At 47.3% G+C, this 13,624-nt stretch overlaps 1 protein-coding gene across 1 annotated transcript; it reads left to right on the top strand.

Annotated features, from left to right (window-relative positions):
• The first annotated feature begins 7,131 nt into the window (after positions 1-7,131).
• LOC135511521 (cell surface glycoprotein 1-like) lies at positions 7,132-11,441 on the top strand. The gene is made up of 2 exons (XM_064933012.1): positions 7,132-7,435; positions 9,796-11,441. Exons 1-2 carry the CDS (start codon positions 7,132-7,134, stop codon positions 11,439-11,441), a joined length of 1,950 nt encoding a protein of 649 aa, XP_064789084.1.
• Positions 11,442-13,624: the final 2,183 nt, after the last annotated feature.

Genomic DNA, 13,624 nt, shown 5'->3' with positions numbered 1-13,624 from the left:
GGAGGGAGGGCAGAGGAGGGAGGGCAGAGGAGGGAGGGAGGGCAGAGGAGGGAGGGCAGAGGAGGGAGGAGGGAGCAACACGTTTCCCTGCTGCCTGCCTGTGTCTCATGGTGTGAAGAATCCTTTACTTTTTCAGAAGGGACCAACTGGGGATGAGGGAGGAGGAATGAGGGAGAGGTGGAGGAGGGGAAGGAAAGGAAAGGAGGACAGGAGGCGGGAGGAGAGGAGGGAGGAGGAGGGAGAGATGAGCGAGAAGAGGAGGGAGGAGAGAGGGAGAGAGGAGGGAGGAGAGAGGGAGAGAGGAGGGAGAGATGAGCGAGAAGAGGAGGGAGGAGAGAGGGAGAGAGGAGAGAGGGAGAGAGGAGAGAGGAGAGAGGGAGAGAGGAGGGAGGCGGAGGGAGAGAGGAGAGAGGAGAGAGGAAGAAGAGAGGGAAGAAGGGAGGGAGGAGGAGGGAGAGAGGAGGGAGGAGAGAGGGAGAGAGGAGAGAGGGAGAGAGGAGGGAGGCGGAGGGAGAGAGGAGAGAGGAGAGAGGAAGAAGAGAGGGAAGAAGGGAGGGAGGAGGAGGGAGAGAGGAGGGAGGAGGGAGGAGAGAGGGAGAGAGGAGGGAGGCGGAGGGAGAGAGGAGGGAGGATAGAGGGAGAAGAGAGGGAAGGAGGGAGGGAGGAGGAGGGAGGCAGATGGTGAGAGGAGGGAGGAGAGAGGGAGAATAGAGGAAAGGAGGGGGAGGAGGAGGGAGGGAGGCGGAGGGAGGAGGAAAGAAAGAGGAGGGAGGAGGAGGGAGAGAGGAGGGAGAAGAGAGGGAAGGAGGGAGGAGGAGGGAGGAGGAGGGAGGAGAGAGGGAGGAGGAGGGAGAGAGGAGGAGGGAGAGAGGAGGGAGAAGAGAGGGAAGGACTGAGGAGGGATGACCCTCCCTAAACAGAGAACATCCCTGGTCATCCCTACTGTCTCTGATCTGGAGGACTCCCTAAACAGAGAACATCCCTGGTCATCCCTACTGCCTCTGATCTGGAGGACTTCCAAAACAGAGAACATCCCTGGTCATCCCTACTGACTCTGATCTGGTGGACTCACTAAACAGAGAACATCCCTGGTCATCACTACTGCCTCTGATCTGGAGGACTCACTAAACAGAGAACATTCCTGGTCATCCCTACTGCCTCTGATCTGGCGGACTCACTAAACAGAGAACATCCCTGGTCATCCCTACAGCCTCTGATCTGGAGGACTCACTAAACAGAGAACATCCCTGGTCATCCCTACTGCCTCTGATCTGGAGGACTCCCTAAACAGAGAACATCCCTGGTCATCCCTACAGCCTCTGATCTGGAGCACTCACTAAACAGATATCATCCCTGGTCATCCCTACAGCCTCTGATCTGGAGGACTCACTAAACAGAGAACATCCCTGGTCATCCCTACAGCCTCTGATCTGGTGGACTCACTAAACAGAGAACATCCCTGGTCATCCCTACAGCCTCTGATCTGGAGGACTCACTAAACAGAGAACATCCCTGGTCATCCCTACTGTCTCTGATCTGGAGGACTCACTAAACAGAGAACATCCCTGGTCATCCCGACTGCCTCTGATCTGGAGGACTCACTAAACAGAGAACATCCCTGGTCATCCCTACAGCCTCTGATCTGGAGGACTCACTAAACAGAGAACATCCCTGGTCATCCCTACAGCCTCTGATCTGGAGCACTCACTAAACAGAGAACATCCCTGGTCATCCCTACAGCCTCTGATCTGGAGGACTCACTAAACAGAGAACATCCCTGGTCATCCCTACTGTCTCTGATCTGGAGGACTCACTAAACAGAGAACATCCCTGGTCATCCCTACAGCCTCTGATCTGGAGGACTCACTAAACAGAGAACATCCCTGGTCATCCCTACTGCCTCTGATCTGGAGGACTCACTAAACAGAGAACATCCCTGGTCATCCCTACAGCCTCTGATCTGGAGCACTCACTAAACAGAGAACATCCCTGGTCATCCCTACAGCCTCTGATCTGGAGGACTCACTAAACAGAGAACATCCCTGGTCATCCCTACAGCCTCTGATCTGGAGGACTCACTAAACAGAGAACATCCCTGGTCATCCCTACAGCCTCTGATCTGGAGGACTCACTAAACAGAGAACATCCCTGGTCATCCCTACTGTCTCTGATCTGGTGGACTCACTAAACAAATGCCTTGTTTGTAAATGATGTCTGAGTGTTGACGTGACACCCCTGGCCATCTGTAAGTAAATCAAATAAGAAAATTGTGCCTTCTGGTTTGCTTAATTAATATAAGACATGTATATACAATTATTACTTAATTACGGTGCATTCTGTAAGTAGTCAGACCCCTTGACTTTTTCAACATTTTGTTTCGTTACAGCCTTTTTGTAAAAATGGATTAAATTGTTTTTTTTCCCCCATCGTCAATCTACAAACAATACCCAATAATGACATCACAATACCCAATAATGACATCACAATACCCAAGAATGACATCACAATACCCAATAATGACATCACAATACCCAAGAATGACATCACAATACCCAATAATGACATCACATCAATGTCATTCTGGGGTATTGTGATGTCATTCTGGGGTATTGTGATGTCATTATGGGGTATTGTGATGTCATTCTGGGGTATTGTGATGTCATTCTGGGGTATTGTGATGTCATTATGGGGTATTGTGATGTCATTATGGGGTATTGTGATGTCATTATGCGGTATTGTGATGTCATTATGGGGTATTGTGATGTCATTATGGGGTATTGTGGGTAGATTGATGAGGAAAATGTTTTATTTAATCCATTTTAGAACAAGGTTGTAACGTAACAAAACGTAGAAAAAGGAAAAGGGCTCTGAATACTTTCCGAATGATCTGTATATTTTAGCAATTACATTTACTTGTGATACTTTAAGTAAATTTAAAACCAAATGCTTTTAGACTTTTACTCAAGTATTATTTTACTGGGTGACTTTCACTTTTACTGTGAAAATATGTCATTTTGACAATTGGGTAATTTTTCCACCACTGGAGGAGAGCGAGGAAGAGAGGGAGGAGAGGATGAGGGGGAGGAAGGGAGGTGGAGAGGAGAAGAGAGAGGCACGATGTTCATACAGGCCACACAAGATGTTTTCTTCTCATAAATTCTAATGTTCTAAAAAAATCCTCCTCTCCTCTTCCAACCCATCATACTTCATTTAGGGGTGGATGAGAGTCAGAGGGGGAACGTGTCCCGTCCCATCGGAGCATCACTCTCCTCAGCAGGATGAACAATAATAAACACTCCAGCCAACCGTCTCACTTACACTAGGGATTAACTCGCTCTTCTATTTCATGACACCAAGAGCTGTTCTCTCTCTCTCTCTCTCTCTCTCTCTCTCTCTCTCTCTCTCTCACTCTCTCTCTCTCTCACTCTCTCTCTCTCTCTCTCTCTCTCTTTCTCTCATTCTCTCTCTCACTCTCACTCTCACTCTCTCACTCTCTCTCTCTCTCTCACTCTCTCTCTCTCTCTCTCTCTCTCTCTCTCATTCTCGCTCACTCTCTCACTCTCTCTCACTCTCTCACTCTCTCTCTCTCTCTCTCTCTCTCTCTCTCTCTCTCTCTCTCTCACTCTCTCTCTCTCTCTCTCTCTCATTCTCTCTCACTCTCGCACTGTCTCTCACTCTCTCTCTCTCTCTCTCTCTCTCTCTCTCAATTCAATTCAATTCAATTCAATTCAAGGGGCTTTATTGGCATGGGAAACATGTGTTAACATTGCCAAAGCAAGTAAGGTAAACAATAAAAATTAACAGTAGACATCACACATACAGAAGTTTCAAAACAATAAAGACATTGAAAATGTCATATTATATATATATATATACAGTGTTTTTACAAGGTACGAATTTGAAAGGACACAAGATAAAATAAATAAGCATAGATATGGGTTGTATTTACAATGGTGCTTGTTCCTCACTGGTTGCCCTTTTCTCGTGGCAACAGGTCACAAATCTTGCTGCTCTGATGGCACACTGTGGAATTTCACCCAGTAGATATGGGAGTTTTTCAAAATTGGATTTGTTTTCGAATTCTTTGTGGATCTGTGTAATCTGAGGGAAATATGTCTCTCTAATATGGTCATACATTGGGCAGGAGGTTAGGAAGTGCAGCTCAGTTTCCACCTCATTTTGTGGGCAGTGAGCACATAGCCTGTCTTCTCTTGAGAGCCATGTCTGCCTACGGCGGCCTTTCTCAATAGCAAGGCTATGCTCGCTGAGTCTGTACATAGTCAAAGCTTTCCTTAATTTTGGGTCAGTCACAGTGGTCAGGTATTCTGCCGCTGTGTACTCTCTGTGTAGGGCCAAATAGCATTCTAGTTTGCTCTGTTTTTTTGTTAATTCTTTCCAATGTGTCAAGTAATTATCTTTTTGTTTTCTCATGATTTGGTTGGGTCTAATTGTGCTGCTGTCATGGGGCTCTGTAGGGTGTGTTTGTGTTTCTCTCTCATTCTCTCTCTCTCTCTCATTCTCTCTCTCTCTCTCACCCTCTCACTCTCTCACTCTCTCTCTCTCGCTCTCTCTCTCACCCTCACTTTCTCTGTCTCTCTCTCTCTGTCTCTCTCTCTCTCTCACTCTCTCACTCTCTCTCTCTCTCTCTCTCTCTCTTTCTCTCTCTCTCTCTCTCTCTCACTCTCACTCTCTCTGTCTCTCTCTCTCTCTCTCTCACTCTCTCACTCTCTCTCTCACTCGCTCTCACTCTCTCACTCTCTCTCTCTCTCTCTCTCTCTCTCTCTCTGTCTCTCTCTGTCTCTCTCCCCCCCAACTTACTTTCTCATCTGCTCTGTCATTGTCAGAGAATAATAAAATAATAGTATTAGTAAAATAATCAAACAAGAGAAGAGCAGGGAAGGTCTATCCTGGATTAGTAAAATAATCAAACAAGAGAAGAGCAGGGAAGGTCTATCCTGGATTAGTAAAATAATCAAGCAAGAGGAGAGCAGAGGGTACTGCCAGTACTGATAGTGTAGTTATAGCTCTCTATGAGACAGGCAGCACACCAAATGGCACCCTATTTCCTATATAGTGCACTACTTTTGATTAGAGACCCTATGGGCCCTGGTCAAAAGTAGTGCACTAAAGGGGATTAGGGTGCAATTTGGGACGCAAGCACAAAGTACTGGGACCACCAGTACCATACTCCTTTTCTCCCATTCCTCACAGTCTGAATAAACTAATATACTCAGACAGGTCGATGGAGGAGACCCGAACAAGAGTTTAAACATGATAATAGTTCTTTATTTAAACCAGAGAGTCCCAGAGAGATAAACAACCTCTCAAGGGAGACCTGGTTCATGGGAGACCTGTTTCGTGGGAGACCTTGTTCGTGGGAGACCTGGTTCGTGGGAGACCTGGTTCATGGTGTTAGAATCTGAAGCACAGTCAGGTCAGGGCTGAGAGAGGGCCGGGAGATGTGAGACGTGAGACGGGGGGGGGGGGTTGGAGAGAATGAGAAAGAAAGGGTAGGAGAGAGAGAATGATAGAGGAGGAGGAGAGAGAGATTGACAGAGGGGGAGGAGAGAGGGAGAAGGACAGAGGAGGGAGGAGAGAGAGAAGGACAGATGGGGGAGGAGAGAGAGAATGACAGAGGAGGGAGGAGAGAGAAGGAGAGAGGAGGGAGGAGAGAGAGAGAGAAGGACAGAGGAGGAGGAGAGAGAGAAGGACAGAGGGGGGAGGAGAGAGAGAATGACAGAGGGGAGGAGAGAGAGAATGACAGAGGAGGGAGGAGAGAGAGAGAAGGACAGAGGGGGGAGGAGAGAGAGAAGGACAGAGGAGGAGAGAGAGATTGACAGAGGAGGGAGGAGATAGAGAGGAGGGAGGAGAGAGAGAAGGACAGAGGAGGAGGAGATAGAGAGGGACAGAGGGGGGTGGAGAGAGGGAGAATGACAGAGGGGGAGGAGAGAGAGAATGACAGAGGGGGAGGAGAGAGAGAGAATGACAGAGGAGGGAGGAGAGAGAGAAGGACAGATGGGGGAGGAGAGAGAGAATGACAGAGGAGGGAGGAGAGAGAAGGAGAGAGGAGGGAGGAGAGAGAGAGAAGGACAGAGGAGGAGGAGAGAGAGAAGGACAGAGGGGGGAGGAGAGAGAGAATGACAGAGGGGGAGGAGAGAGAGAATGACAGAGGGAGAAGAGAGAGAGAAGGACAGAGGAGGAGGAGAGAGAGAATGACAGAGGAGGGAGGAGAGAGAGAGAAGGACAGAGGGGGGAGGAGAGAGAGAATGACAGAGGAGGGAGGAGAGAGAGAGAAGGACAGAGGGGGGAGGAGAGAGAGAATGACAGAGGAGGGAGGAGAGAGAAGGAGAGAGGAGGGAGGAGAGAGAGAGAAGGACAGAGGAGGAGGAGAGAGAGAAGGACAGAGGGGGGAGGAGAGAGAGAATGACAGAGGGGGAGGAGAGAGAGAATGACAGAGGGAGAAGAGAGAGAGAAGGACAGAGGAGGAGGAGAGAGAGAATGACAGAGGAGGGAGGAGAGAGAGAGAAGGACAGAGGGGGGAGGAGAGAGAGAAGGACAGAGGAGTAGGAGAGAGAGATTGACAGAGGAGGGAGGAGATAGAGAGGAGGGAGGAGAGAGAGAGAAGGACAGAGGAGGAGGAGAGAGAGAGGGACAGAGGGGAGTGGAGAGAGGGAGAATGACAGAGGGGGAGGAGAGAGAGAATGACAGAGGGGGAGGAGAGAGAGAATGACAGAGGGGGCAGGAGAGAGAGAGAAGAACAGAGGAGGGAGGAGATAGAGATAAGGGCAGAGGAGGGAGGAGCGAGAGAATGACAGAGAGGAGAGGAGAGAGAGAATGACAGAGGGGGGAGGAGAGAGAGAAAAGGACAGAGGAGGAGGAGAGAGAGAAGGACAGAGGAGGGAGGAGAGAGAGAGAAGGACAGAGGAGGAGGAGAGAGAGATTGACAGAGGGGGGATGAGAGAGAGAGAAGGACATAGGGGGGAGGAGAGAGAGAGAATGACAGAGGAGGGAGGAGAGAGAGAGAATGACAGAGGAGGGAGGAGAGAGAGAATGACAGAGGGGGGAGGAGAGAGAGAGAAGGACAGAGTGGGAGAAAAGTGAGAAGGTGAGAGAGAAAGAAATAAGGAGTGAATGAGGGAAGGAGAGAGAGAGAAGGAGGGACTGAAGGATGAGTTAGAGAGCAAAGTGCAACAAGGTGACAGTGAGGTCACTATTCCACTGTCCAAGTATGGTGTGCCTGGTATCAACCCAACCAACCCTGGTATCAACCAGCCCAACCCACGCAACCCTGGTATCAACCCAACCAACCCTGGTATCAACCAGCCCAACCCACGCAACCCTGGTATCAACCCAACCAACCCTGGTATCAACCAGCCCAACCCACGCAACCCTGGTATCAACCCAACCAACAATGGTATCAACCAGCCCAACCCTGGTATCAACAGAATTCCCCCAAATAGATAACAGGCAGGCGTAGGGTTAGGAAAGGGAGTGTACTAAAAGCACACATTACAACTTGGTCAAAAAAACACACTGCATCAGCAAATAGTGACTGGACCCAAGTTATGGTTTATAATTTATGGGCTCTAAAACTTACAGCTCTACAAAGTACAGCCTCTACAATTTATGGCCTCTATAAATTATGGTCTTTACAAATGATGGTCTCTACAACGTATGCTCTCTACAACGTATGCTCTCTACAACGTATGCTCTCTACAACGTATGCTCTCTACAACGTATGCTCTCTACAACGTATGCTCTCTACAACGTATGCTCTCTACAACGTATGCTCTCTACAACGTATGCTCTCTACAACGTATGCTCTCTACAACATATGCTCTCTACAACGTATGCTCTCTACAACGTATCCTCTCTACAACGTATGCTCTCTACAACGTATCCTCTCTACAACGTATGCTCTCTACAACGTATGCTCTCTACAACGTATCCTCTCTACAACGTATGCTCTCTACAACGTATCCTCTCTACAACGTATGCTCTCTACAACGTATGCTCTCTACAACGTATGCTCTCTACAACTGTGAGGGGAACGGCACCACAGTACCTCCAGGCTCTGATCAGGCCCTACACCCAAACAAGGGCACTGCGTTCATCCACCTCTGGCCTGCTCGCCTCCCTACCACTGAGGAAGTACAGTTCCCGCTCAGCCCAGTCAAAACTGTTTGCTGCTCTGGCCCCCCAATGGTGGAACAAACTCCCCACCTCTTCAAGGAATACCTAGGATAGGATAAAGCAATCCTTCTCAACCCCCCCCCCCCCCCCCCCTTAAATGATTTAGATGCACTATTGTAAAGTGGCTGTTCCACTGATGTCAGAAGGTGAATTCACCAATTTGTAAGTCGCTCTGGATAAGAGCGTCTGCTAAATGACTTAAATGTAAATGTAAAATGTACAACGTATCCTCTCTACAACGTATGCTCTCTACAACGTATGCTCTGTACAACGTATGGCCTCTACAACGTATGCTCTCTACAACGTATGCTCTCTACAACGTATGCTCTCTACAACGTATTGTACCTACAGCGTATGATCTGTACAATGTATGCTCTCTACAACGTATGCTCTCTACAACGTATGCTCTCTACAACGTATTGTACCTACAGCGTATGCTCTGTACAGCGTATGCTCTCTACAACGTATGCTCTCTACAACGTATTGTACCTACAGCGTATGCTCTCTACAACGTATGCTCTCTACAACGTATGCTCTCTACAACGTATGCTCTCTACAACGTATGCTCTCTACAACGTATGCTCTCTACAACGTATGCTCTCTACAACGTATCCTCTCTACAACGTATGCTCTCTACAACGTATCCTCTCTACAACGTATGCTCTCTACAACGTATGCTCTGTACAACGTATGGCCTCTACAACGTATGCTCTCTACAACGTATGCTCTCTACAACGTATGCTCTCTACAACGTATTGTACCTACAGCGTATGCTCTGTACAACGTATGCTCTGTACAACGTATGCTCTCTACAACGTATTGTACCTACAGCGTATGCTCTGTACAACGTATGCTCTCTACAACGTATGCTCTCTACAACGTATGCTCTCTACAACGTATTGTACCTACAGCGTATGCTCTGTACAGCGTATGCTCTCTACAACGTATGCTCTCTACAACGTATTGTACCTACAGCGTATGCTCTGTACAGCGTATGCTCTCTACAACGTATGCTCTCTACAACGTATTGTACCTACAGCGTATGCTCTGTACAGCGTATGCTCTGTACAACGTATGCTCTCTACAACGTATGGCCTCTCATCGGCAGTCAGTTGGATCCCCAGACCTTCCTTGTCCTTAGCCAGCTCCTCTCTGTCACGGTGGGCCCTCAGTAGAGCCTGGCTGTAAAGCTCTCTACGAACGATAGAGAGTTGGTCAGACTGGGACCTTCTTGCTAACCTTGGGAGGGACAAACACTGACACATCACAACCACCAACCACTGACACTTCACAACCACAGAACCAACAACAGGCACACCACACACCCACAACCTCACACACACAGATGACCTGGCGATGACCTGGAGATGACCTGGCGATGACCTGGCGATGACCTGGAGATGACCACAGGAACATATCAAAGACAGAACCACAGACAGCTGCTCTGACAGGGCCTGGACCTGCTCACTGACCCAGGGACCACAGACACATCAGACATAGATATCACATCCACAGACAGGGTCTGCTCACTGACCCAGGGACAACAGACACATTACAGACATAGATATCACATCCACAGACACTATCTGCTCACTGACCCAGGGACAACAGACACATCACAACCTACTGACACAGACACATCACAACCTACTGACACAGACACATCACAACCTACTGACACAGACACATCACAACCTACTGACACAGACACATCACAACCTACTGACACAGACACATCACAACCTACTGACACGGACACATCACAACCTACTGACACAGACACATCACAACCTACTGACACAGACACATCACAACCTACTGACACAGACACATCACAACCTACTGACACAGACACATCACAACCTACTGACACAGACACATCACAACCTACTGACACAGACACATCACAACCTACTGACACAGACACATCACAACCTACTGACACAGACACATCACAACCTACTGACACAGACACATCACAACCTACTGACACGGACACATCACAACCTACTGACACAGACACATCACAACCTACTGACACGGACACATCACAACCTACTGACACGGACACATCACAACCTACTGACACAGACACATCACAACCTACTGAAATGGACACATCACAACCTACTGACACAGACACATCACAACCTACTGACACAAACACATCACAACCTACTGACACGGACACATCACAACCTACTGACACAGACACATCACAACCTACTGACACAGACACATCACAACCTACTGACACAGACACATCACAACCTACTGACACAAACACATCACAACCTACTGACACAGACACATCACAACCTACTGACACAGACACATCACAACCTACTGACACAGACACATCACAACCTACTGACACATACACAGACACATCACAACCTACTGACACAGACACATCACAACCTACTGACACAGACACATCACAACCTACTGACACGGACACATCACAACGTACTGACACGGACACATCACAACCTACTGACACAGACACATCACAACCTACTGACACAGACACATCACAACCTACTGACACGGACACATCACAACCTACTGACACAGACACATCACAACCTACTGACACGGATACATCACAACCTACTGACACAGACACATCACAACCTACTGACACGGACACATCACAACCTACTGACACGGACACATCACAACCTACTGACACAGACACATCACAACCTACTGACACAGACACATCACAACCTACTGACACAGACACATCACAACCTACTGACACGGACACATCACAACCTACTGACACAGACACATCACAACCTACTGACACGGACACATCACAACCTACTGACACGGACACATCACAACCTACTGACACGGACACATCACAACCTACTGACACAGACACATCACAACCTACTGACATGGACACATCACAACCTACTGACACAGACACATCACAACCTACTGACACAGACACATCACAACCTACTGACACGGACACATCACAACCTACTGACACAGACACATCACAACCTACTGACACAGACACATCACAACCTACTGACACAGACACAGACACATCAGAACCTACTGACACAGACACATCACAACACAACCTACTGACACGGACACATCACAACACACTCTCGGTCATGGTAACAATGTCCCGGAGTGATTGTGATTCAGGCAACATCAGCAATGATCTAAAGACTAGAACTGCCGCTTTCAAGGAACTCATAAAAGAAATCCTGCTACGATGAGCCATCAAACAGGCAAAGAGTCAATACAGGACCAACATCGAATCGTACTGAGCCGGCTCTCATGCTGCTCGACAGATGTGGCAGGGCCTGTCACAGATTACTCAGGGAAACCCAACAGTGAGCTGCCCGGTGGTACTCGAGCTTACCAGACGAGCTAAATGCTTTCTGTGCTCGCTTCAAGACACTGAGCCATGCATGAGAGCACCAGCCTTTCCGGATGACACTGTGATGTCGCTTTCCGTAGCCGATATGAGTAAGACCTTTAAACAGGTTAACGTTTGTTAGGCCGCCGGTGTCAGACGAAATACCAGGACGCGTACTCAGAGCATGAACTGACCAGCTGGCAGGTTTCTTCCCTGACATTTTTTCAACTTATCCCCGACCGGGTCTGTAATGCAAACTTGTTTCAAACAGACCACCATAGACCACGTGCCCAAAAACACCAAGGTAACCGACCTAAATGACAGACAGTAGCACTCACATCTGTAGCCATGAAAGGCTTTGAAAAGGCTGGTGATGGCTCACATCAACGCCATCATCCCAGAGACTCTGGACACACTCCAGTCCGCACATCGCCCCAACAAATACACTGATGACACAATCTCTATTGCACCCCAGATTGACTAATGCTCAGCGTTCAACACCATAGTCGCCTCCAAGCTCATTACCAAGCTCAGGACCCTGAGACTGAACACCTTCTTCTGCAACTGTATATAGTCAGTTATTTCCTGCTACTTCCTGTATATAGTCAGTTATTTCCTGGTACTTCCTGTATATAGTCAGTTATTTCCTGGTACTTCCTGTATATAGCCACGTTATTACCTGGTACTACCTGTATATAGTCAGTTATTTCCTGCTACTTCCTGTATATAGTCAGTTATTTCCTGGTACTTCCTGTATATAGCCACGTTATTACCTGGTACTACCTGTATATAGTCAGTTATTTCCTGCTACTTCCTGTATATAGTCAGTTATTTCCTGGTACTTCCTGTATATAGTCAGTTATTTCCTGGTACTTCCTGTATATAGCCACGTTATTACCTGGTACTACCTGTATATAGTCAGTTATTTCCTGCTACTTCCTGTATATAGTCAGTTATTTCCTGGTACTTCCTGTATATAGCCACGTTATTACCTGGTACTACCTGTATATAGCCAAGTTATTTCCTGGTACTTCCTGTATATAGCCACGTTATTTCCTGGTACTTCCTGTATATAGCCACGTTATTACCTGGTACTACCTGTATATAGCCAAGTTATTTCCTGGTACTTCCTGTATATAGCACAGTTATTTCCTGGTACTTCCTGTATGTAGACAAGTTTTTTTCCTGGTACTCCCTGTATATAGCCACATTATTAACAGGTACTTCCAGTATATAGTCAAGTTATTTCCTGGTATTTCCTGTATATAGTCAAGTTATTACCTGGTACTTCCTGTATATGGCCAAGTTATTAGCAGGTACCTCCAGTATAAAGCCAAGTTATTCCCAGGTACTTCCTGTATATAGCCAAGTTATTACCAGGTACTTCCTGTATATAGCCATGTTATTACCAGGTACTTCCTGTATATAGCCATGTTATTACCAGGTACTTCCTGTATATGGCCATGTTATTACCAGGTACTTCCTGTATATAGCCAAGTTATTTTTCCACTCATTGTTATTTGTTATTTTGTGCTCATGTCACATTTCTAAATATTTGTTTTTATCTTTCTCTGAATGGTTGGAAAAGGATCCCTAAGTAATTATTTCATTGCTACTCTACACCAGTTGTTTACGAAGCATGTGACAAATAAAATGTGATTGGATTTTGATGTACAGAGCCCCTCTGGCCTAAAGTAGTGCACTATATAGGGAATAGGGTGCCATAGGGTCCTGGTCTAAAGTAGTGCACTATATAAGGAATAGGGTGCCATAGGGTCCTGGTCTAAAGTAGTGCACTATATAAGGAATAGGGTTCCATTTGAGATATCACACATCCTACTAAAAGTACGCTCTGACTTCAAGACCCTAACCCTGATATCCTGACCCTGACATCTGACTAACCCACACAAGCATCTAATATTTCAGTACAAGACCACTGTTGGAAAAGTAATAATGGTTGTTTTTTTGTTTTTGGAAATGAACAAACTGGCAGGACCCGGTTACGAACCCGGGTCTCCGGAGTGAGAAACAGTCACTTAA

The sequence above is a fragment of the Oncorhynchus masou genome, chromosome 24, assembly GCF_036934945.1.
Source record: "Oncorhynchus masou masou isolate Uvic2021 chromosome 24, UVic_Omas_1.1, whole genome shotgun sequence".
Taxonomy (NCBI): Eukaryota; Metazoa; Chordata; class Actinopteri; order Salmoniformes; family Salmonidae; genus Oncorhynchus; species Oncorhynchus masou.
This window is presented reverse-complemented; position numbering and strand designations above follow the sequence as displayed.